Source organism: Myotis nattereri (genome assembly GCF_964212035.1).
Source record: "Myotis nattereri genome assembly, chromosome: 6".
NCBI classification, from domain to species: domain Eukaryota; kingdom Metazoa; phylum Chordata; class Mammalia; order Chiroptera; family Vespertilionidae; genus Myotis; species Myotis nattereri.
In genome coordinates this window covers 8464669-8490385 of record NC_138081.1, presented here as the reverse complement: position 1 = coordinate 8490385, position 25717 = coordinate 8464669, and the positions used below count along the sequence as shown (strand labels likewise).

The following is a 25717-nucleotide window of genomic DNA, read 5'->3' as shown; positions in this document are numbered from 1 at the left end:
GCAAAAGTCCGTGCCGCAGCCTCAGCCCAGCGATGCTGAGTCGTGGGCGACACTGCCTCCCTGGCTGGTCCTGCGCAGTCCTGACCTGCCGGCGACCAGCTTCTGTTCTGCCCCTCCCGGCGGTGCGGCGGTTGCCAAGTCTACGCGAGGGCCTTACAGACAACCCTGCATGAGGTACAGGGACTTCTCACGCCTCCCCGCAGATGAGGACATGGAGGCAGAGAAGTCACGTGGCTGGCACAGAGTCAGTTTGCAATGACAGTCACGTCTCAGACCCAGGTGGGTCTTAACCTACCACTGTCTCCAGTAAACCACGAGGCCTCTAAACTAGTGGTTCCCACGTGGGCTGGACACTCAGCTCACCTGGGGAGTGTTAGGGTGCCGGCCTGGGCTGGCGCTGAGCTCTGGGACTTTGCAAAGCTCAGGTAAGTACTTTAGCGGCTGCCCTAAACTCTCCCATTCTGTTTTCTGTACCTCGAGGCTCTGCTCCTTGCTCTGGGAGTAAGAGCAACTTCCCGGAAGCGATCTGCCCCAGACGGACGTTCGCCTCCGCCCCCACCCCGGCCCACAGGTGCGCTCAGGGCGCGGGGCAGCCCCCGCCCGCTCCAGCCCCACCTGCAGCGAGGGACCTGGCGTCGCTGCGCCTGGGAGGGCGCCGGGCGCTCCGGAGCCGGGAGCCGGCCACCCCGGGCCCGCAGTCTGCGGAGTGCAGGCGGTGTGGCCTTGGGCAGGCGACTGCGCCTCTCTGTGAAATTGCCTCGCGTGTGACACATGTATGAACGCGTCTATCGCATAAAACGGCTGCGCACACCAGGTAAAACAGATAAAGCACTCATCCCGGTGCCTGGAGCCCCGCAGGCTCTCAATGACCGTCACAGCTACCGCCGCTGCTACTGTTATGACTCCTGACTCTGACCAGAGCTCCCACCTGGACTCCTCGCAAGTCACGGGGAGAAGCGGAACCCCCCTTTTCCTTTTTAGAACCGAGGGGGGGAACCTTTTTTCTGCCAGCGGCCATTTGGGTATGTATAACATCATTCGGGGCCATACAGAATTATCCGCTTTAAAGGTCGCCTGCTCTATTTAGGCGAACATTTAGTTAACTCACCCTAATGCCGCGGCAGAGCCAGAGCCGGACCAAATAGTTCCCGGGCCTTACTCCCCACTCCTGAGGGGTAGGGCTGTCCATCAAGAGAGCCCCGCCCAGAGGCGGGCACATGACTGGAGTTGGCCAATCAGAGTGCCCCCATCTTGTTGGGCCATAGGACTAATTCAGGAGTAAGCAAGTGATTCCAGTAGAGCCAGTCTCTGCCCCCTCCCCGCCCCTGGGGGAACTGATGTGACAGGGAGGCGCAGTGGTCACCTTTCCCACCAACGCAGAGGAAACAATGAGCCTGGCACCGCCCTGCCCGAGGGGGAAGGCTCCCAGCAGGCCCAGGTCAGGGGTCATAGCTCTGAGCTATGCTAGTCCGCATGCACTTCTGTCGCCTGCCATGGAGTCCTGCCTGGCTTTGCCTTGATTCATACTCCCTGCCGCCCAGGGCCCCTGGAGACTCAGCTGAGACACCCCAGCGAACCCAACGGCTTTTTCCATGGAAGTGGGGACTTAAAGGCAACTTTCTAGTCATGTTCATTGCCCACAAGTGAAAATCGCACGCAGGAAACTTGCCCTGCACCAGCCCCCATCCATTAAAGAGGACTGGAGCACAACCAGTGCAAGGTGTGGCCCCAGACTACAACAGCCATTATTGGGACAATTAGCAGAACGTGAGTGGCCTTTGGCCAAGCGTTCATTCCTGAGTTCCTTATGCTCTCCTGCAGCTTATGTGCAAATTTGAATTGTTTTAAAACAAAAAGTAGCCCTGGTGGGTGTGACTCATCGGCCCTCACACAATCCCCGGTCCCAGTCCAGATGCATGTGGGAGGCAACCAGTCGATGTGTCTCTTTTCACATCCATGTTTCTCTCTCTCCCTCTCTCCCTCATTCCCTTCCACGCTCTCTAAAAATCAGTGGCAAAACGATCCTCAGCCGAGGAAAGAAAACAGCCTTGTAGATTGCCTGTCGGGTGGCGCACCCGCGCCACATCCACGCACCACCCTGGAGGCAAGCCCAGACGTTGAATGAGCGCCAGGGAAGAGGCAGGCGGTCAGGGCCCCTTGGTGCCTGAAGCCTGTACCTTAGGCACTAGAAACGCTGGCCTCACATGCTGTGGGACCAGGACAGTAAGCGAAAGTCACGTCTCCGCTCCCAGGTCTCTCTGTCTCTCTGTGTGTCTCCCCTCATTCACTTGCTCAGCACACACCCTGGGCCAGGCCCTGGAGAGAGCCGGGAGCAGGATGGAAACGTCCTGGCCTCATGGACCCTGCCATCCACAGCATCCACAGCTACTTGGCTGCTCCATCACTCGAGAAGTGTGGAGAACCACCCCCACTTCCGGGGCAATACGGTCAGTTTCTGCATGCGGGCCTCAGTTCAGTGTTGGGCTGCAGGGGCTCAAAGGCCCCGAAGGTGCTGGAATGCTGCTTGCTGGGCCCCATCCAATGGTCAATGGTGAGGTCTGAGAATTTGCCCTTCTAACATGTTCCCAAGTGATGCTGATGCTGCTGGTCCCGGAACCCCACTTTGAGAACCACTGCTTTACTGAGAGGAGTAGTTTAAAGAGAGAGTTCCAAGCCCCAGAGAAGGCTCCAGTCCCCCAAGGAGCCTTTAAAACTCCTACTGCCCCAACCCCACTTCCTACGAATTAACTGAGAATTGCTGGGAGGTCAGACTAGCATCAGCATTTTGTAAAGCCCCACCCCCACCCCCGCCGAGCGACTCTAATGCCCAGCATGGTTGGACACCACGGCCCCAAACTGGCCAGACGGTCCCCAGATTTGCCTCGGCTTGTCCCAGAGGACCGAGGGTACCCGCCTCTCCCAGCTGCCGAGAAGAGAGCCACAGACTGGAATTCAAGCCTAATGCTGTCCAGTTCCCCTCACACAGGCTCTGCCTCAGTGTCCCCAGGAGGGACCAGCAGCATGTGGGGCAGGGCCACGGCGCCTGCTTGCTGCATTACAGACACCTGGAGCCTGAGCTCCTCTCTCTGAATGCCGCCAGCAACCCCAGTCGTGTGACAATTCAAAACACCTCCCACACCTCCAAAGGCGCTGCCTGTCGGCCCCTGCGTCAAACCCCAATCCCAGCACCAGGCATCACTAGACCCTCAATGTCCCTTCCCAAGTCAGACGCCTCAGGGACACCGACGCCTGCCATTGCACTCTTCCTACTTTTGACTGGAAATCTAATTCTGGCATAAACTTCAGCCTCAAACCTCACCCCAACCCAACTCTAACCATAACCAAGCTGCCGAATCGCTCAGGAAGCCTCACGTGGACTTCGCAGCCTTCCGAAAGCCCGACTTCCTGGATGCCCTCGCTGACCGTCCGCAGCATCTACCCCTTGACCACACACACGCACAGCAGGGTCTGACACATCCCTGTAGTTGGAATGGCAGCCGGAGGCCAGAGCAGGGAGAGCCTTGAACGGCAGCCCAGCACATTTAAACTTGAACCTTCGGCAGTGTGGAGACAGTGAATGCGTCTGAGCAAAGGTGTCAACTGAAGAAGTAGCATTTCAGAAAGATTAGTTATGGCAAATCTGGGTCAGGTGGACCAAGGAAGTGATGAGGGACAAAAAGCCGGAGCCTTCTGTTCAATCCCCAGCTCTAATCCTGCGAGTATAAGACCCACAGGGGTTGGGGCAGCAGACAGATCTGGATTCAAGCAACATTATGATCTGGTGACACTGAGCTCGTCAGTTCACCTCCCGAGCCTCAGTTTCTCCACCTGTAAAATGGAGACAACCTCTACCCTATCTCACTGGACTCTTGTGAGAAACAATTGAAATAAAGACGCACTCGTTAATTCCCTCAAAAAGTGACCGCAACCACGTGCCAAGTTGTGCTGGGAATGCGGGAGGCAGACGGAGTGCAGCTCTGAAGAGGAGCAGAAGACCAAGTCTGAGTGCCCACTATGTGCAGGTCCCACCTGCGGTCGCCTTCAGTCTGCACAGGACTCCTGCCACGTTGGTGCCATCATCAAACCCATTTATAAATGACAAACCAAGGCCCAGTGAGGCTGTCACTCGGGGATGGTCAGCCACCAAGTGGCAGTCCAGGGGTGACCGTGCCGGAGATGACAGACCTGTGCATACCTCTGGCTATTTCCAACCCCCGAGCCTTTATCTCCCTGTTCTTTCCCTGGGTAGCAGCCCCCCTGCTTTCTGGCCTGTGGAACTGCTACTCACCTGTGGAGTTTTAGCCGGGCTTCAGGAAGCCTCGGGCAGACCTCTGGGCTTCCCTGGCGCTCACCCAACCCTCTCTCACCTCGGCAATCACACCAACACTGGCTCTCTCGTCTCTAACTTTTAAGAAAACATGTCCCCTCTCAGTAAAATACATTTAAGTGTACACTCCATACAGGCATATTTCTTTTTTTCCTAATTTTTATTGTTGAAAATATTACAGATGTCTCCCTTTTTCCCCCATTGGCCCCCTCCCCCCCAGGCCTTCATCACCGTATGGTCTGTGTCCACGGGTTATGCATATATGCATACAAGTTCATTGGTTGATCTCTTCCCACTTCCCTCCCCTGTCTTCCCTCTGAGGTTCGAAAGCCTATTCATGCTTCTATGTCTTTGGATCTATTTTTGTTCATCAGTTTATTTTGTTCATTAGATTCTATGAGATTATGTGATGTTTATCTTTCTCCGACTGGCTTATTTCACTTAGCATAATACTCTCCAGTTCCATCCATGCTGTTGCAAATGGTAAGAGTTCCTTCTTTTTTATAGCTGCATGGTATTCTATCGTGTAAAAGTACCACGGATTTTTTATCCACTCATCTACTGATGGGCACTTAGGCTGTTTCCAGATCTTAGCTATGGTGAATTGTGCTGCTATGAACATAGGGGTGCATATATCCTTGCTGATTGGTGTTTCAGGTTTCTTAGGATATATTCCTAGAAGTGGGATCACTGGGTCAAATGGGAGTTCCATATTTCTTTTTTTGAGGAAACTCCATACTGTTTTCCCTAATGGCTGCACCAGTCTGCATTCCCACCAGCAGTGTACTAGGGTTCCCTTTTCTCCACATCCTCGCTAGCACTTGTCATTTGTTGATTTGTTGATGGTAGCCATTCTGACAGGTGTGAGAATTGTCGTTTTAATTTGCATTTCTCTGATGAACAGTGACTTTGAGCATTTTTTCATGTCTCTTGGCCATCTGTATGTCCCCTTTGGAGAAGTGTCTATTTAGGTCCTTTGCCCATTTCTAAAAATATATTTTTATTGATTTCAGAGAGGAAGGGAGAGGGAGAGAGAGATAGAAACATCAATGATGAGAGAGTTCCTGATCATCTGCCTCTACACACCCCACACAGGGGAGGGAGCCTGCAACCCAAGCATATGCCCTGACTGGGAATCAAACCCTGACCTCCTGGTTCATAGGTCGACGCTCAACCACTGTGCCACACCGGCTGGGCCCATTTTTTAATTGGATGGTTTGTCTTCCTTCTGATAAGTTGTATGAGTTCCTTATATATATATATTTTGGATATTAACCCTTTATCAGATGTATCATTGCCAAATACGTTCTCCCATACAGTGGGCTCCCTTTCGTTTTGTTGATGGTTTCTTTTGCTGCAGCAGCTTTTTATTTTGATGTCCCATTTGTTTATTTTCTCCTTCGTTTCCTTTGCCCCAGGAGATGTATCCGTAAACATATTGCCACAAGAGATGTCTGAGATTTTGCTGCCTATGATTTCTTCTAAGATTTTTATGGTTTCACATCTTACTTTCAAGTTTTTTATCCGTTTGAGTTTATGTTTGTGTATGTTGTGAGTTGGTGGTCCAGTTCCATTCTTTTTGCATGTGTCTGTCCAATTTTCCCAGCAGCATTTACTGAAGAGGCTGTCAGGACTCCGTTGTATGCTCTTGCCTCCTTTGTCAAATACTAATTGAGCATAATGGCTTGGGTCGATTTCTGGGTTCTCTGTTCTGTCCCATTGGTCTATATGCCTCTTCTTGTACCAGTACCAGGCTGTTCTGAGTACAATGGCTTTGTAGTAGTTGATACCTGGTATTGTGATTCCTCCAACTTTGTTCTTCTTTCTCAAGATTGCTGTAGCTATTCGGGATCTTTTCTTGGTTCCATATAAATTTTTTGGAGTGTTTGTTCTAGGTCTGTGAAATATGCCGTTGGTATTTTAATAGGGATTGCATTGAATCTATAGATTGCTTTGGGTAGTATGGACATTTTAATGATATTGATTCTACCAATCCATGAACACGGTATATTCTTCCACTTGTTTATGTCTTTCTCTTTCTCTTTTTTCAACACCCTGTAGTTTTCCTAGTACAGGTCTTTTACCTCCTTGGTTAAGTTTATTCCTAAGTATCCTAATTTTTCTGTTGCAATGGTAAATGGGATTGAGTTTTTCTTTTTGAGAGTTCATTATTGTGTATAAAAATGCCATGGATTTCTGGGTGTTAATTCAGTATCCAGCTACATTGCTGAATTCATTTATTAAATCTAGTAGTTTTTTATGGAGTCTTTAGGGTTTTTTATGTACAATGTCACGTAATCTGCAAATAGTGAGAGTTTTGCTTCCTCCTTTCCAATTTGGATGCCTTTTATTTCTTCTTCTTATCTGATCGCTATGCTAGGACTTCATGTCCTATGTTGAAGGAGAGTGGTGAAAGAGGGCATCCCTGTCTTGTTCCCGTTCTTAGGGGAAATGGTTTTAGTTTTTGCCCATTGAGTATGATGTAGGCTGCAGGCTTGTCATATAAGCTTTTATTATGTTGAGGTGTGATCCCTCTATTCCCACTTTGCTGAGAGGTTTTATCAAAAAAGGGTGTTGGCCTGTCCTTGGTGGCTCAGTGGTTGAGCAGTGGCTATGATCCAGGAGGTCACCTTAGATTCCATTTGCGGGCTTGATCAGACAAAGGCAGCCGTACAATGATTCTCTCTCATTATTGACATTTTTTTTCTCTCTCTCTCCCTCTCCTTTCTTCTCTGAAATCAATAAAGATATACTTTTTAAAAAGTGTTGGATTTTGTTGAATGCTTTTCCTGCATCAATTAATATGATCATGTTATTTTTGTCCTGCAATCTGTTTATACGATGTAAATTGATTTGTGAATATTGTACCAGCCTTGCATCCCTGGAATAAATCCCACTTGGTCATGGTGTATGATCTTATTAATGTATCGCTGGATCGAATTTGCTAAAATTTTGTTGAGGATTTTAGCATCTATGTTCATCAGGGATGTTGGCCTGTAGTTCTCTTTCTTTGCAGTGTCTTACCTGGTTTTGGAATTAGGGTAATGCTGGCCTCATAGACAGAGCTTGGAAGTGTTCCTTCCTCTTGGATTTTTTGGAATAGTCTGAGGAGGATCAGTGTTAGCTCTTCTTTGAATATTTGGTAAAACTCCCCTGTGAAGCCGTCCGGACCAGGGCTTTTGTTCCTGGGAGCCTTTTTATTACTGCTTCCATTTCCTCAGTAGTTATCAGCCTATTCAGGTGTTCTGATTCTTCCTGATTGAGTTTTGGAAGATTGTATTTTTCTAGGAATATGTCCATTTCATCCAGGCTGTCCAGTTCATAGTAGTTTTTTTCCGGATACTTTGTATTTCTGTGAGGTCAGGCATATTTCTTTATAAAGTATATACACCTACTTCTGTCAATCCATATGTATTAAATACCAGTAAATTCTAGTTCTTTATGAAAAATAAAGAGACAGGATTTGATCTAATACAGTGGTTCTCAACCTTCCTAATGCCGCGACCCTTTAATACAGTTCCTCATGTTGTGGTGACCCCCAACCATAAAATTATTTTCGTTGCTACTCCATAACTGTAATTTTGCTACTGTTATGAATCGTAATGTAAATATCTGATATGCCGGATATATTTTCATTGTTACAAATTGAACATGATTAAAGCATAGTGATGAATCACAAAAAAATATGTAATTAGATATGTGTTTTCCGATGGTCTTAGGCGACCCCTGTGAAAGGGTCGTTCAACCCCCAAAGGGGCCGCGACCCACAGGTTGAGAACCGTTACTCTAATATTTTCTTCCCACACCCCTTTGACCACTGGCAAATTACAAAACTGTAACTGCAGTGATGCCATCCTCCGGGGGTTGGGGTTCTGTGAAGCACCAGGGGTTCAGCCTCCTTCCCACCAGCCTGGCCCCGGGGTAGGGCGGGCGCTGCGGGAGCCCCTGGCGGCGCCGGCCCCCACCGTCAGCGGCCGCGGGGCGGGCGGGGCAGCGGATCAGGGGGCAGCCGATCAGGGGGCAGCGGATCAGGGGCAGCCCGGGCGGGCGCGGAGCCGCGGGCCAGAGGGCGCGGGAGGCGAGGCGATGCCGCTGCAGGACGATGCCCTCCGGGAGGTGTGGGCCTCCGACAGGTGCGTCCGAGCCTGGGGGCCCCGGCGGAGGGGCTGGGGGGCGGGACAGGAGGGAGACGCACCGATTCCTTCGCTGCCCGCAGCGGACACGAGGAGAGCGGGAGCCCCGAGCCCCAGCGGCGCCCCAGGCAGGTATGTCAGCCGCTGGCAAGGAGGCAGGTGCCCGCTGTCAGCCCCGCGGGGTCGGGGTCACAGACGGGGAGGGTCCGCTGGAGTGCGCTTGGAGGAAGGGGGTGCTGGGGACGGGGGTGTCCGGGGATGTGGGCTGGGGCCAGGGGGCACCCTTCCGCACCCCCAGGAGGAGGCTGCAGCTCCTCCGATGATAATCCGGGTTATTTCTGGCGGCTCCGGGATTAGAGGGGGCAGGCAGCCCCCCGCCCTCTTCTTCCTCTTGAACCCCCTCCGCAGCGACCCGCCCGGGGACCGAGGCTGAAGAAGCGGACGGAGGCCCCTGAGCCCCCCGCGCCCCCGGGACCCACGCCCAGGAGACCCGGAGGCGGGCGGGGGGCCGAGCCCGGGGGCGCCCCGCAGGGTGAGGCGGGGGAGGGGACGGGCGGGGCGGAGGTGGGGCGGGTGTGGAGGGTGAATGAGAGGGGGGAGGGGTGTGGACGGTGGGGACAAAGGGGGGACGGGGGGAGCAAGGGGGGGCGTCCCAGGTCAGTGCGCCCTCAGAGGAGGGGGGGCGCCCTCGGAGGAGGAGGAGGGGGCCGTCGGAGGAGGAGGAGGGGGCCCTCGGAGGAGGAGGAGGGGGCCCTCGGAGGAGGAGGAGGGGGGCCGTCGGAGGAGGAGGGGGGCGCCCTCAGAGGAGGAGGGGGGGGCCGTCGGAGGAGGAGGGGGGCGCCCTCAGAGGAGGAGGAGGGGGGCGCCCTCAGAGGAGGAGGGGGGGCCGTCGGAGGAGGAGGAGGGGGCCCTCAGAGGAGGAGGGGGGGCCGTCGGAGGAGGAGGAGGGGGCCATCGGAGGAGGAGGAGGGGGGCCGTCGGAGGAGGAGGGGGGCGCCCTCAGAGGAGGAGGAGGGGGGCCGTCGGAGGAGGAGGAGGGGGCCATCGGAGGAGGAGGAGGGGGCCCTCGGAGGAGGAGGAGGGGGCCCTCGGAGGAGGAGGAGGGGGGCCGTCGGAGGAGGAGGGGGGCGCCCTCAGAGGAGGAGGAGGGGGGCCGTCGGAGGAGGAGGGGGGCGCCCTCGGAGGAGGAGGAGGGGGGCCGTCGGAGGAGGAGGGGGGCGCCCTCAGAGGAGGAGGAGGGGGGCCGTCGGAGGAGGAGGGGGGCGCCCTCGGAGGAGGAGGGGGGGCCGTCGGAGGAGGAGGGGGGCGCCCTCAGAGGAGGAGGAGGGGGGCCGTCGGAGGAGGAGGGGGGCGCCCTCGGAGGAGGAGGAGGGGGGCCGTCGGAGGAGGAGGAGGGGGCCCTCGGAGGAGGAGGAGGGGGGCCGTCGGAGGAGGAGGGGGGCGCCCTCAGAGGAGGAGGAGGGGGGCCGTCGGAGGAAGAGGGGGGCGCCCTCGGAGGAGGAGGAGGGGGGCCGTCGGAGGAGGAGGGGGGCGCCCTCGGAGGAGGAGGAGGGGGCCCGTCGGAGGAGGAAGAGGGGGGCCGTCGGAGGAGGAAGAGGGGGGCCGTCGGAGGAGGAGGAGGGGGGCGCCCTCGGAGGAGGAGGAGGGGGCCCGTCGGAGGAGGAAGAGGGGGGCCGTCGGAGGAGGAGGAGGGGGGCCGTCGGAGGAGGAGGAGGAGGGGCGCCCTCGGAGGAAGAGGGGGGCCCTCGGAGGAGGAGGGGGGCCGTCGGAGGAGGGTCCGCTGCCTGACCCACGTCTCGGCTCAGCCGCGCGGAGGCGGAGGCCGCGGGAGCCGCCCGCCCCCCAGCCCGTCTACGCCAAGTTCGTCCGGGACCCCGAGGCCAAGCGCGACCCCCGAGAAACCTTCCTGGTGGCCCGAGCCCGCGGCGGGGAGGCGGGTGAGAGGCGGGGACGTGGGGGGCGGGGATGCAGGGGCTGCGGGCGGAGAAGCAGAAACTCGGGGAACCCCCCCCCCCCGTCTCCGGGTTGGCCTCTGAGCCGGAAAAACCTTACTCTCTGGCTCCCCCCTTTCGGGTGGGGAGACTGAGGCACGGGGGCGACGCGTTTTGCCTGGAGCTTCGGTGGCTGCGCAGGTGCAGTGGAGCCGCAGGGGTGGGGCGGGCGGGAGGAGGTGAGGCCCCGGGGAGGAGGGGGCACCCAGAACCGGAGGGCGAACCCCGAGACCCGGCCCCACCTGCAGCCTCTCCCCGGGCTCCGGTCGCCCCGTTTCCTGAGGGAGCTGCTGGACCCCCCCTTCCACAATCTGCGGGGCCGGGCTCCCCAGGTGATGGGCCCACCGCGCCCCAATGTGCGGAGTTTCTACCCGCAGAGGAGGAGGCCGCGGAAGAGGAGGGCCCTGAAGATGAAGAGGAGGAGGAGGAGGAGGAGGAGAGAGTCCCCCCGCCCCCCAAGAAGCCCCCTAAGGAGAAGCCTGCGGCAGACCCCGGGGCGAGGAGGGCCAGGGCCAGGGCGCCGCAGGGTGGGTCCCAGCACAGGTGCAACCGCCCCGGGTCCCCTCGCTGCACCGCCTGGGGCCCCACCAGAGTCCCTGCCCTGGTCTCTTCCCAAGGAGGCCTCAGGGACCCAGCCCCCCAAACCCCCCTTCCTTCCCCCTCCCTCCAACCCCCCCCCCCCAGGGCGCTTGAGCGGGAGGACAGAGAATGGGCTTTTCTTTGTGACTTTTATTTAATTCTTTTAAAAACCCAAATGAATTATTGTTATCATTGTCATAAAAGCATCAAAGTGACTACAGTAAAAATCAATCCACAGAAATCCATTCCCCGGGGTGGCTCCCGGCCTGAATGCCCTCCAGGGGCCGCCTGGTTTAATGTGCCCCTTGTGCCCAGGGTCACCCAGGGGACATCTCACCCCCGCCCTTCATTTCCAGGGGACGCGGGAAGCCCTGTCCCCCCAACAAAGCCTCTTCGGGTGAAGAAGAAGGCGCCAGCGGGGGAAGGGACCAAGACGGGAAAGACAAAGAAGAAAGGTGGGCGTGGCCTGGAGGGGGGGCCCTGGGTGTGGTGGGGTGTGACCCCGCTTCATGTGCACACACAGGGTCTGGGCCAGCTGACAGGGAGCCCCCAGCGAGCTCGGCCGGAGCGCAGAAGGCCCCGGAGGCCGCCCTGTTTCTGGTTGGGGACGGCGGTCCCGCGGGGAAAGCCCTGAAGAAGAAAGGTGGGTGGCAGTGGCCTCTGGTGCCCAGACCTGGAGAGGCAGGCCTGGCGGTGGGAGCTGGCACAGCGGGTGCTGGAGTCAGAAGACTTGGGGGCACCTTGACCTCCATTTCAATAGCTGTGTGCCTCAGGCAGGTGTCTGACTGTGAGGCTCCGATAATAGTGAGAGAGTAGTCACCTGGGGTTTCCCTTGTGGTTGTGGGAAGGGTCCGAGGGAGACATGGCAAACCATGAAGCGCTCCACCAGGGCTAAGAGGCTTGCGCCTGCTCTGTTCCAGGTACTCCCAAAGACTCGCAGGAGGAGGGGAAGCGGGAAGAGGGGGAGGAGGAACACCTGGCAGCTGTGGCGACCAAGAACAGCAACCAGAAGGGCAAGGCGAAAGGAAAAGGCAAAAAGGTTGGGTCCCAGAGGGGAAGACTGCTGCGGTCCCTACGGGCGCAGTGGCAGGGGCCTGGCGTTGGGGATTAGAGTGTGGGCCTGTGGGCTGGGGCCATGGCGTCCCTGGGGTTAGAATCTTGGCTCCCCCTCTGGTGCCAGGATATGTGGACAAAGGGCACCAGACTTGTGAGAGCAGAAGAGGCAGTTGTGGGGTCACCAGGTTGGGACTGGCCACCCAGGGGCCTTATGTCCTCTGGTCTCTAAGCACCTCCCTCCCCCGCTGCAGCCAGAGCTGCCCCACAGGAAGACACATTTCCTGGCCCAGGGAAGTGGCCGGCAGGCACACGTGTACACACCCTTGGGCACACCGAGGGCCTGAGAGCCAGCTGTGCGAGGTGCTAAAATATTTCCCCCGACCGCCCTCGGCCCCCCAATTGCTGTCTGCTACCCCAACCAGACCTCCTAACCTTCCAGCAACTACATGGTGTCTGCGGCCGCCAGGACCCTCCTCCAGGCCCCCCAGCGTCCGTTCTGACTGGGAATTCTCCGGGGCGGACAGGTCCTTCAATGGTTTGCACATGCTCTCCCAAACTCAGGCACCAGCACACACAAACTCCAGTAAGCAGGGGAGAAAGGTCCAACGGGACAGAGAACGTGATGAGAGTCTTTAGAATCTCGTTTCGGGGTGTGGAGGTCACCATGAGGCAGGGCCGGCTCTTTGCTGTGTGGGCCTGTTAATGTGTTCAGGCATAGTCAGATCTTCGTTTGTTTATTAGTTCCCACCCTAGGATACTTTTCTATTCATAGTTTTAGAACATCAATGTGAGAGAGACACATCGATGGGTTGCCTCCTGCACTTGCCCCACCTGGATGGGGATCAAACCTGCAACCCAGGTACCTGCCCTTGACTGGGAATCAACCCCAAGACCCTTCGGTGCAGGGCCAGGCGTGGTCAGATCGGGAGGGCTGAGTCACATTAGCCAAGATCACCGGATCCTGATGTATGGACTGGGAGGCAGCTGATTCCGTCCGGGAGGAATAGAACTGGAGGCAGCACAGCCTGCCGTGCAGGAGGCCCTGGAAGCTCGCAGCTATAGAAATGTTTGAATAAGCTCTGGCTTTCTCCAGCTCGCATTCCAAACATACTCTTGTGTTTCACAAGTTGCTTCTGGAGCAACCTAGAGTGGAGAGGAGAGGCTCGCTCGCCCACAGGCCAAGGGCCTCGCCTCACACGCTGCAAACCTGCCCTCAGCAAAAATGCCCAAGCACAGCGCGTCAGAGCTCACGGAGAGAGAGCCTCGGCCCTCCAGCGCACCCTCCCTCGCTGGTCCCTTCTCTCCCCGCTGGGAGGCTTAGGGCGAGGACCTCGGCTCCCCCTGTTGTGAGGGCAAGAACCTGAGGGCAAAGGGCACCAGATCTGTGAGAACGGAGGGGCCGGTGCAACCAATTGTTACTTTTCCCATGTGCTTCTCTATTCATTGTTTTGACCGTGTGTTACCATAGAACAAACCACCCTAAAAATTAGTGTCTTAAAAAACAAACATTCGTTTTCTTCATTTCTTCACGGAGTCAGAAGCCTGGGAACAGCGTAGCAGGGCAGTTCTGGCTCGGGGGCCTCTGAGTTGCTGCAGGACAGCACCTGAACGCTTGGCTGGGAATGCAGGACCCACTTCTGCAATGGCTCCTGTCCTGGCTGTGGGCTGGCGGCCTCTCCCAGGGCGGCTGGGTGTTCTTATGACGTGGCAGCGGCTTCCCCAGAACCCCAGGCAGTGTGGGCGGGGACCACCCAGGGGTCAATTCCAGGGGCAGGGGCCGTTGGGGGCCACCTTGGGGGTTGGCCGCTACTCGGAATATTTGCTCTGCGCTCATGGTAACAGCCGTGGCTAACACTTCCTCTGTGCTGTGTGCTTAGAGCAGCGATTTTCAACCCTTTTCATCTCCTCGCACGAAAACTAATTACTAAGATTCTGCGGCACACCCCAAAATTTATTTTTTACCAATCTCACCAAAAAAGTTATATATAGTTTTGATGAATTCATACCAGGTGGCTACTGTTGTGCGGGCTGCTGTCATTTTTTTACTTGACAATCTAAGGCAGTGGTCGGCAAACTCATTAGTCAACAGAGCCAAATATCAACAGTACAACGATTGAAATTTCTTCTGAGAGCCAAAATTTTTAAACTTAAACTATATAGGTAGGTACCTTGTTATTAACTTGATCAGGGTACGCCTAAGGCTTAGGAAGAGCCACACTCACGGGGCCAAAGAGCCGCATGTGGCTGGCGAGCCGCAGTTTGCCGACCATGGATCTAAGGGAAAGGAGGTCAGGGCCCCTCACTAAACGGCCAGGTATCATGTGCTTTAAAAATCCCTGCGGCTCGCGGTTGAAAATCGCTGGCTTAAAACACAGCAACCGGTACCTTCGGCCTCATCTCGTCCTTCCCCCCCTGAGAGCGAACCTGCTTGAAGGAGGGTCTTGCCAAAGGCTCTGGATCTGACAGGAAAGTGGGCAGGTTAAATCCCAGCTCCACCTCTACCAGCTGCGAACTCAGCAAGCTCCTCAGTCTCTCTACCCTCAGCGTCCTCCTCTGTAGGACAGTTACCTCCGGGGACAGTGGTAAGAGGATTAAATGAGTTAGGGTTTGAAAGTGCTGAGGACGATACCGGGCACACCGGCGGACTTGATATGAGTGTTTGCTAAACGTATAAATGAAACAGGGGCTCACCCCAGCCTGCCTACTTCTTAGGTGGGAAAACGGAGTTAGGGCACTTAGCCAACCTGCCAGACAGGGGTGGGGCCCGGACTTGGACCAGGCTCTCTGGCTCCGGAGTCTGGGCCCTTAGCCGCAAGCTTCAGGACATAACGGTGAGTGCCAGCCCCCCGGAGCCCCTGGCATCGCCCTCCAGCTGCCTCTCTGTCCTCTCCCCACACAGAAAGCGGTGAGTTGGCCTGCTGCCTGCCCTGTCCCAGCCTGGGCACCTGCTGGGGGCAGGGGAGCTGGTGTCTGGGGCTGATGCCCCCTCTGCGCCCCCAGAAGGAGGAGCGGGCCACGTCCCCACCCGTGGGAGTGGGTGAGCCCCGGGAGTTCGTGCTGCGGCCGGCCCCTCAGGGCCGCACAGTGCGCTGCCGGCTGACGCGGGACAAGAGGGGCATGGACCGGGGCCTGTACCCCTCCTACTTCCTGCACCTGGACTCCGAGAAAAAGGTGGGCCAGGAGGAGGTGAAGGGAGAGGGAGGCGGAGGTGCCAGGACCGGGTGGAGGGAGGGTCTGGGCCAAGATGCAGGGAGGGGCTGCCAGCTAAAGGCTTCTCCTCCCCTCACCCACCTCCTCTGCCCTCTCTCACCGTCCCCACAGGTGTTCCTCTTGGCTGGCAGGAAGCGGAAACGGAGCAAGACAGCCAATTACCTCATGTCCAGCGACCCCACCAACCTGTCTCGAGGAGGGGAGAATTTTGTCGGGAAGCTGAGGTGGGCGGGGGGCTCAGGGCAGCAAGAGGCCATGCAGTCTGCTCTGACCCCTGAGCCCACCGAGTGCCCACCACAGCGGACACCCCGGCCCAGGGCCTCTCATACCCTGGGTAGCCCACGTGGGGCCCTTGTTAATGGTTCAGTTCTAACAGCCCCCCAGGTGGTGCCCGCGCTGCTGGCGCAGGGACCTCACAGGCGGAGAGGCTGAGTTCCAGGGTGGAGGGCTGTGTTCATGTTGAGTTCCTGGCACCTGGCAGAATAGCTTCTCAGCAAATAGTTACTAAGTGAATGAATGAACAAGCATTTGGCACCTACCCTGTGCTATGTCTGCCGTACATCTCACCTAACCCTCACCACAAATCTGAGAGGTGGGGGCGGGACCCCTGAGTCAAGTCTTATTTCTTTTATTTATGTATTTAACAAACACTTACATAAGGCAGTAAGTTCCAGATAAGAACCCACTGAATCCTCTTATCAACCATTTGGCTGTTCTTATACACCCATTTTGCAGATGGGGAAGCTGAGGCTCAGATCAGTTAAGTAACTTGCCCAAGGTCACACAGCTAGTCAGAAATGGAACTGAGATCTGAACGCTGCCCAGTCCCCTAGACCCATCTTTCTAAGACTCCATGAGGGAAGGCTGGGGCAGGGGACATGCAGTGCTCGTCCTAAGACACTGCACCCTGGGTGGTCCAGGAGCTCCCAGCACTGCTTGGCTAGAGGGTCTTGGAGTCCGGGCGTGGACCCCCTGAGCCCGCCCCAGCTCCGCCTGCTTGCAGGTCCAACCTCCTGGGGAACCGCTTCACCGTCTTTGACAACGGGCAGAACCCGCGCCGCGGAGGAGGCGGCGCTGACGTGGGGAGCCTCCGGCAGGAGCTGGCAGCGGTGATTTATGTGAGTCTCCACCTGCCCCTGCGGCAGCCCCGCCCCTGGCAGGGCCGGCCTAAGGCGCGCCTCCCTCCCAGGAAACCAACGTGCTGGGCTTCCGAGGTCCGCGGCGCATGACGGTCATCATTCCGGGCATGAATTCGGACAACGAGAGGGTCCCCATCCGGCCCCGAAATGTGAGCCCTGCACCTCCCCACCCCCCTCCCTGAAGGCCCCACTCGCTATGCGACTCACTCCGGGGGAGCTGGGGCGGGGCAGTAGCGGGAGTCAGCTTGCCCAACACCCCACCTCTTGAGCACACTCCTCCCTCCAGGACAAGTTTATTCTGGCCACTTGGGAGATGAATTCGAGGTTTTTGTCATTGAATTCACGGAAACAAACACAATGTTATGTGAGTGTTTACACCAAGTCAGCCATTTACATATTCATTCAATTCACATCCAGTATATTGAGTGCCAGGTAGTTAGGCACCGTGAAGACATCAGTGGACAATACGCAGGTCCCTCATGAAGCTGGCATTCTAGGGGAGCCAGTGCAAAGGCCGGGAGGCAGGGAGGTGCCTGATGGGTTTGAGGAACAGCAGGTGGCCCGTGGGGCTGGAGGGAGATAAGGTAAGAGGTGAGGGTGAGGGGCAGATAGGGCCTGTCTAACTGGTTTTTATAGGAGAGAAACAGGAAGCCAGAGAAGGGTTTTGAGCAAAGGGGTGGCGTGATTTGACTTATATTTTAATAGCGAAGGGGGTGCGTGTAGGGTAAGATGGAGAGATGTCCTGCAGGAAGGTGGCTTCCTTCAGTCAGGCTCTCGCCCTGCTCCTTAGCACTGTGGGTTGGTCCAGGATGAGCTCTAGCTGGTTTGGCTCAGTGGATAGAGCGTCGGCCTGCGGACTGAAGGGTCCCGGGTTTGATTCCAGCCAGCAGCACATGCTCAGGTTGCAGGCTCGATCCCCAGTGGGGGCGTACAGGAGGCAGCCAATCAATGATTCTCTCTCATCATTGATGTTTCTATCCCTCTCTCCCTTCCTCTCTGAAATCAATAAAAATATATATTACGCAGGATGACTGGCGTGCCCCATACTCGCAGTGGTGCCATTTCACTCATTTACACGGAAAACTAATATCCCTCTCGGCTGGTCACACAGCCTTTCCTGCTGGAAAGTCACAGGTAGCCAGGCCCAGCAGGCCCAGGGGCACCGGCCACGGGAGGTCCTGGTCTGGAGGGCCTGTGGGTCCCACGCCTGCTCCTTCCACGCCTGGAGTGAACGCCCCCCCTTCCCGTCCCCCCCGAGGCAGTGTCCCCGCACCCCTGGGCTCAATGAGAACCACCCAGTGCTGCTGTGGTCGCCCTTCATCATCTCAGGTCCTTCATTGCACAACCATTGGTTAAAACCGGGTTTAACCAAAATCCGCACAAAATCAGCACAACAGTGACCGTCAAAACAGTATCTGATCTTTAGGGAACATTTACTCTGGTCCAGGAACTGATTTAAATAACTCGTCATGTGCTGTTAACTTATTCAGTCCTCACAACTGAGGGAAACCGAGGCACAGAGATATGACTCAAATACTGTGCCTGCCTCAGAGTGTCTGTCCTTCACACGCAGTGCGAGAAGTGAGCACGTGTCATGGAAGCTCAGCGCTAAAACACCTAAATCAGACATGGGGTCCGGAAGGCTTCTTGGGGGATATGATTTTTTTTTTAATTTTTTAAATTGATTTTGAGACAGAGGAAGGGAGACAGAGAAACATTAATGTGAGAGCGGCACGCCCATCAGATGCCTCCTGCATGCCCTTCACTGGGGCCTGAGCTCGAGACCCCGCCTGTGCCCTGACCGGCAGCCCCTCAGTGCCAGGGAGGACGCCCAGCCCACTGAGCCCCACAGGCCAGGCCAGGAGAACATGATCTTGAGTAGACTCACTCCAGGCCATCAAAGTAACGTGACAGCTGCCAAGGAAACTCAGTAAAGAAATATCTCAAGAGCACCCGTACACAGGCCACCCCTTCCTCCCAGAAACTCTCCCAGGACACTTTATCGTAATCACTGTTTACCTGTGTAGCTCCCCGAGCTCAGCTGTGTGCTCCTGGTAGGTCCCAGAATGTTTGGTTCATCCTTGTAATCAGGTGCCAGCATGGAGGGCCCTTGGATCCGGATGGCACAGAGCACCTACTGTGTGCCCGGTGCTACTTCCCATTGTCTTTTTTTACTGTTTTTTTAAAAAAATATTTTTTATTGATTTCAGAGAGGATGTGCGAAGGAGAGAGAGATAGAAACATGAGAGAGATTCATTGATTGGCTGCCTGCTGCACGCCCCACACTGGGGATTGAGCCTGCAACCCGGGCATGTGCCCTGACGTGGAATCGAACTGTGACCTCCTGGTTCATAGGTCAGCGCTCAACCATTGAGCCACGCCGGCAGGGCTACTTTCCATTTTCCACCCTCCACTTTGGCATCCCATAGCAAGCCCCATTCCCACAGAGGCACACCCTGCCCACAAGGGTACCAGAAGCCACGCATGCTCTCAAGGATACCCCAAGTCAAGGATACCCCAAGTGGATGCTGATTTCCAGGCTGTGCAAGGGCACACATAGGTCCCAGGCCCCATCCCCTGTCAGTCCTGAGATATCCCACCCCCTAACCATCCTCTCCCAATACCTCCCCGGCCCCCCAGGCCAGCGATGGGCTGCTGGTGCGCTGGCAGAACAAGACTCTGGAGAGCCTCATTGAGCTGCACAATAAGCCACCATTCTGGAACGAAGCCACTGGCTCCTACACCCTCAACTTCCAAGGCAGAGTCACGCAGGCGTCCGTCAAGAACTTCCAGATCGTGCACGCTGATGACCGTGAGTATGAGGGCCGAGACCAGCGGGCCCCGGCACCTCCGGCCCGGCCCTGGCTCAGGCCTCTGCCCACCATCTTCTCTCCCCGAACATCTAGGAGGTGGCTCTTTTCTCCAGGGGCATTGACACTGTGCCCCCAGGAGCCTCAGGGATTCCACGCAGGTGTCTTAGGCTCATTCTTCCAGGCCCTCGTTCTAGCATTTACCAGAGTCCTGGGCAGAAACTGGGATATTCTGGGTAAGACTGTGTCGAAGGGAGAGTTAAGCTGCTGGAGTTTGAAAACCACTGACAGCCCAACGCAGGTCATCGTGCTGGGCCCAGACAGGGCAGCCCTTGCCCGGGCTCCTCAGGTTCTACTTCACAGACACTTACGCGGTCTTTTCTATGTGGCAGGCACTGTGCTCAGGGTTTCACAGAGATGGAATCATTAGATCTTTTCAACAACCCTGCGAGGAAGGCACTTAGGACTATTATCCCCACTTGGCAGATGAGAAACCTGAGGAACAAAGAGGTTCGGTAACTTGCCCAAGGTCACACAGCTAGTAAGAGGTCACGCTGGAATCGGAACCCCCTTAGGCCTTTAGGAGTAGGGAATATTAATCAAGCCTTTCTGAGCGCCTACTCTACTGTCTTCTCTCAAAGGAGGTGAGAGGCCTGCCCCTGAAGATTTAGGGCAACAAGCCTCACCCATAACATAAATTAAGTAAAAACGTCCCCATTACAAGCGTGGGGAAGAGGTCTGCACTAGGTTAAGGAAGCTTGGGAATGGAAAGGTGTCTCCCAAGGGATCCAGGTTCCCAGGGCAGCTAACAGGGAGCAACTTCCCCATCCCCCACTCGATCCTAGAGATGTGCTCCCAGTGTCACCTGTCCCCAGGCTTTGGATAACTGCTCTCCAGATCACATTTCTGGTGGAGCCTGGTCTGATGAGGTTGGGGGTATTTTTAGCAACTTCCTGTCCCTATGGATGCTGGGGGAGGTATGGGGGCTGAGCGAGGCCACAGGATGAAGAGGGAACCAGGGGGTTAGTCCGGGATTGAGCCTGGTGCTCTGAGATGGGACTGGGGGTGGGTTGGCGGGGAGGGGAGGAAAATGGGGTCAGAATGCAGCAGAAAAGTTGGCAAGGGAGGAATCTAGGTTTGGGGAAGTTTGACAGGTTCCTATTCTTAAGTGGCGGTTGGTGCGTAGCCCCGGGCGGCAGAAGATAAGGCCCGTCCCTGTCCTCAGGGGCTTACAGTCCGAGGGAGTGGATGGAGGTCACCTGGAGGCAGTCAGGGGCAGGTGGGGCAGGTATAACGAAGGCGGCTGAGTCCTGAGGTCCCCAGGCCCGGGAGGGGAACTGCCCCGCTGTCGAGGGCATGGATTGCCAGGCCGGGCCCAGGGCTGAGACGCCCGGCCTTGCTGGTCCACAGCCGACTACATCGTGCTGCAGTTCGGCCGCGTGGCCGAGGACGCCTTCACCCTGGACTACCGGTACCCGCTGTGCGCCCTGCAGGCCTTCGCCATCGCCCTCTCCAGCTTCGACGGGAAGCTAGCGTGCGAGTGACGGCGGCGGCACCCCAAGTCCCAGAGCCGCCGGGGGCGGAAAGGACTCGGTGGAGGCTTCAGGGCCCCCGCACCAAAGCCCCCACTGAGGACGCCTCCTGTGTCGGGAGCTGACCCCTAACTGCCTCCAGGTGACCTCCAGCCACTCCCCGGCCTGGCAGAGGCCGAGCGGGGGGCGGAGCTCAGACGGCGGGTGCGGAGCAGATGAAGAACATCTGGAGCTGGAGCCGCACATCTGGTCGCAGCGCTCGCCTGCACGCTCCACACACACACACACACACACACACACACACACACACACACACCCCGCCCCCGCCCGGCAGCCACTTCCTGTCCAGGGTCGGTAGCCAGTGCGGCTTTAACCCCTGAGGGGCCGCGCTGTCGGGGCGGCGGGTGATGGCGCGAGGACGGGCACGCACATCCCCAATGAAGCTGCGTCTCGGCGGCGGAGCCGCGGGGCTGCGCGCAGAGGAGGGCGGTGGGAGGGTCCGCGGGCGGCGCCGGCCTCCCGCCCGCTCCACTCCGCCCAGGCCCCGGGCGCCCCCGTGTCCCTCCCGGCCCGGCGCCGGTCCTACCGAAACTCGGCGAGCCCGCCGTGGCCAGACGCCCCCCGCGGGCCCCGGGAGCCGGGCGAGAGGGCGGGCGCGGAGGTCCGGGAAGAGGGGGAAAGGGAGAAATTGGAGAAACAAGCCTCTCGGGGAGAACCAGACAAACCGGGTTCGGGCAGGGCGGGCGCAGCCGCCAGGGTGGGGCGGGCCCCGAGTGGGGGGCGGGCTCTCCGGCGGGAGGGTAGCCCGCCTCGGCTCGCGCGGGGTGGGGGGTAGGGATCCCGGAGGCTGGGCGCCTCGGGACCCCGACAGGGGACCCCGACCCCGGACCCCGACCCCGACGGGAGTTCGCTCTTCAGCGGGAGCGCCGCCCTCGGTCCCGCCCAGGCCGACGCCCCACTCTCCGGTGGCGCTGGGAGCGCTCCCCGCCGGCCGGGCGCAGGCAGCGGCTGGAGTCGCGCGGCGAAGCCCGGGCGGACCGACGGCGGGAGCCCCGGTGCGGCGGCCACGCCCCTCCCGCCGGCCCCGCCCCCGCGCGCCCCGCCCCGCGCGCCCCGCCCCCTCCCGCAGCCCCCACCCCCCGCCGGGCTCTTCAACACAAACTTTCCGTCCCGCTCGCTCCCTCCTCCGCGCCCGGCGCCTCCCGCTCGCGTCCGGCTCATTCCGCACATTCCGGTCGGCACCCTCCCCGCGACCCTCCCCGCGACCCCCTCCCCGCGACCCCCTCCCGGCCCCGCGGCCCGCGGCCCGGCAGCGCCCGGCGGAGCGCCCCCGCCAGCTCGGACCAGGTAAGCCGCGGGCACCGCGGAGGCCCCGCGGGGAGAGGTGGCGGGTGGGTCGGTCGGTTGTGATTTGGGAATGGGGGTTCCAGGGGGGCTGGGCCCCTGAACTATTGTCCACCCCGAGCCGGGGCCCCGGATTTGGGTGCCGGGAAGTTTAGAGGGAAGGGGGGGGAGCTCTCCGGGAAGCCCCGCCCACCAGCACCCCGCCGCGACCGGGACTAGCTGGTCGGGGAGGTCGGGGAGCCGAGAGGTGGCCCCGCTGCCATCAGCTGTCCCAGCGTCCGCCTCTGGGGTGTCAGGACAGGGGCCCGGGGCCGGCACGGTTCGGGGGGCTGCCACGGAGGCTCTCGTACCCAGGGCGCCCATCCCCGGGCCGCGCCGCCCTTTGGACTCGGGCTCGCGCTCCCGGAGCCCGCCCGGCCCAGCCGCACAGGCCGCCGGCCTCGGCGCCCGGCTCCCGCGGCTGCGCTGGGGCGTGGGGGGTGTCGGGGCCAGGCTGCGCCCGGCTGTGCCCCCGGGGCGCAGGGGCCTGCGTGCCCTCCGGCTCCGCGCCTGTGTCCGGGGAGGTTCGGGTCCTGCCCTGAGCGCTGCGCGCCCCGCTCCGAAGGCGGCTGGATTTGGGGCCTTCTCTTCGCCACGCTTTCTCAGAGCCCTGGTCTAGGCTTTAGGGTTGAAGGCGGCTCGTCCTGACCATCACCACGTCGGCCGTGCCCTTTACTCCTGCCGGGGGAGGGCGGGCGGGATGCCGGTCTGCACCCGCCTCCAGCCCGGCCAGGCCCTGTCATGGAGACCCCGCTCTGTCCCCTTTCTAGGAGAGCGGCCCAGACCCAGGGCTGAGAGATTCGTCCCGGACAAGTGCGAATGGGGCCCGGGGAGGCTTCTGTGTGTCTTCCCTCTCCAGGTAGAGGCAGAAGCAGGTCAGGCCTGGACTTGTAGCCGGGAGATCAGGGGATAGGGCTGGGGGCTGGGCAGCCCACGGCGCTCTGTGTCCTGCCTTCCGTGGCCTGGTTCTAGGGAGGCCTCCTTGACCAGAATGCGGGGGGCAGCCTGGGGCAAGAAGGGAAATCCAAGTCCCCAAAAGCTGGAGATTTGGGAGAGTTACGCCCTCCTCCCTTCCAGGTATTTGTAGCTCCTTTTCCAAGGGGTGTCAACCCAGGACGTGTTTCCGTGGAACGCTGGGCCCCGCGCACTCAGTGGGCAGATGTATCTCCTACGAAATAGGGTTGTGTTGAGGGTGACTTCGTGGGCCCTGGATGCCCCCCTCCGAGAGAGGCTGGAGCCAATGGGAGTCTGACCTCGGGCCTTCCCCCAGCCCCCTAGACAGGGGACAGTAATTAATGTTAATTAGGCACTTGGGCTGGGCAACACTGAGTAGGATGGTCAGTGATTGGCAGGACGGAGCTGTGTGTGTGTGTGTCCTGGGCCCTGTTCCTGCCCTCACCCTCAGAACCTGGTACATTCTACTAGATGAGGAAATATTAAAACTAGAATGAAACATCTCACAGAGGAAGCCTAGAAATTCGATATCTGGTCCCAGCTGGACTTGAGCCAGCGGTGTCATCTTGGTGGGCCTTGTCAGGCCTCAGTTTCCCTGCTGGGAACAGTGGCTTCCCAGGTCCCTTTTCTCTGAGCCCCTCCCGGAGGCTCTGTCACTCAGCCTTCCGCCCCTCCCGTTATGGAACCGGACCTGTGTGGTCTGGAGAGGTTAGTGGGTGACCCTGTGGTCTTAGCAAGAAGGCGAGGACCAGCCGGGGTGACTGAGGAGAAGCTGAACCAGGTAAGCGTGGCCACAGTAGTTGCAGGCAGCAGGGCTCGAGGGACAGGGAAGCCAGGTGGAGTGGCCATGGGGTCTGGCAAGCGGGATGGGATGAGCGGCATCAGAGGCCACTTGGGTGGAGGGCCGTGCGCCTGGCTCCCGACCCCCAACTCCTTACGCCTCAGTGTTGAGCTGCAAGGGTGTCAGCCCTGCCCATCTCCGCACTCAGGAGGAGCAGGGGACAGAGGCTTCAGCTCTAAGGGTGGGGAAGGGTGCTGGTAGCACCAGGCCGGGGAGCTGGCGTCCGTCATGGCTCTAAATACTGCAGCTTTCTGTGGAGGTGGCGTGGGGGTCACCCCTCTTCTTCCCACATGGAGGCTGCAGAAGCTGGAGGTCCCAGGGGTGGCCCTGAGGACCCAGGTCTCTGCGGACCTCCTCGGGGCAGCCCTGGGGCCATGGCGGGAGCTGCCCTGGTCAGAGCTGGAGCAGAGGTCAGCACGTGACCCCCGCTCTGTCCCCATGGCCTTGCCCTGACCTCCCCTTCCTCCTGGTGTGGTGCCAGCCTCGGACTGGCTGCAGGAGAGGGGCTGCCCCTCGGGGAAAACACAGGATGGAGAGGGTCCCCGCAGGAGGCCGTGGGCAGGGAGAATTCTCTCCCTGGGATCCGCGCAGCCCCAGCCTGGAGGTTTCCTAGAGAGCTGATTGCTTCCTGTGCTCCCTGCCAGGCCCGAGAGGACAGGAAGCGATAGCGGGAAAAGAGTGCAACTGTGGGTGCTGCTGGAGGCGTGCGTGAGAAACCCAGGGGACACTGTGGGGAGTCTGTGCGGTGGGTGCGGGCACGAGCGAACTAGGCACAACCAGTTTGTGTGCGCGGCTGCGTGCGAGGCTGGACAGATGCACGAGAGCCTGTATGTGACATGTCTGTGTGACTGCACTGCATGTACATGGGCGAACCTGTGTGATGATGGTGAGTGTGGCTGAGTGCTCATGGGTGTGTTTAGGAGAGACGCTGGCTCCGGACCATCGGCGGAGCCTGAGTCTGGCCCTGGGTGGGATTGTGATGCTCTGTGTGTGTGAGGGACACAGCGATGGGGTGACGCTGTGCGTGTCAGAGTAGAATGAGTGATTCTGTGTGACCCAGGGCGCTGTGGCGTGGCCGCTTATGATGCTGCGTGTGTGTGCACAGCATGTGAGATGGTCTCAGTGTAGAGGACTCTCATGGTCTGTGTGTGTGACACTTTGTTTTGTTTTTGTGTAGGATTTTTGGTGGAGATCTGGGGAAGGATCCCAGGTGTATATGACATTTTGTATGAGAAAAACTGATGGTATGGGGGGTGTGAGTGAGTGTGTGTGAGTGTGAGAGTGTGAGTGTGTGTGAGTGAGTGTGTGTGTGTGAGTGTGTGTGTGTGTGTATGTGTGTGTGAGGGGTGTGTGTGAGTGTGTGTGTGAGTGTGTGTGAGTGTGAGTGTGTGAGTGAGTGAGTGTGTGCGTGTGTGTGTGTGTGTGAGTGAGTGTGTGTGTGAGTGAGTGTGTGTGTGAGTGTGTGTGAGTGTGTGAGTGAGTGAGTGTGTGCGTGTGTGTGAGTGTGCGTGAGTATGACTGTGTGCATGTGAGTGAGTGAGTGTGAGTGTGTGTGTGAGACACCAGGACACGGAGGGCCGCACCGGCGCAGTGGACGCGCTCAGCGCTGTGGAGGCTGCGTGTGAAGGAAGGTGTGCAGGAATAGCACCAGGGAAACGGCTTGGCGCTGCGTGTGAGGGACGGGGGTGACAGGCGCCTCTGTGGGTGGTCACTGTCTGGGGTTGTTTGGGGCTGTAGGACAGTGTGGGCGGCATCCTGCAGG

The 25717-nt window shown here is 58.5% G+C and overlaps 1 protein-coding gene across 1 annotated transcript; it reads left to right on the top strand.

Annotated features, from left to right (window-relative positions):
* Nucleotides 1-8413: 8413 nt before the first annotated feature.
* Nucleotides 8414-20789, top strand: TULP1 (TUB like protein 1; the record flags this gene model as incomplete). The annotated part of the gene is made up of 13 exons (XM_081094631.1): nt 8414-8460; nt 8544-8592; nt 8869-8992; nt 10266-10397; nt 11387-11485; nt 11554-11673; nt 11951-12069; nt 15087-15257; nt 15408-15520; nt 16300-16414; nt 16486-16584; nt 19076-19247; nt 20656-20789. 13 exons carry the CDS (start codon nt 8414-8416, stop codon nt 20787-20789), a joined length of 1494 nt encoding a protein of 497 aa, XP_080950757.1.
* Nucleotides 20790-25717: the final 4928 nt, after the last annotated feature.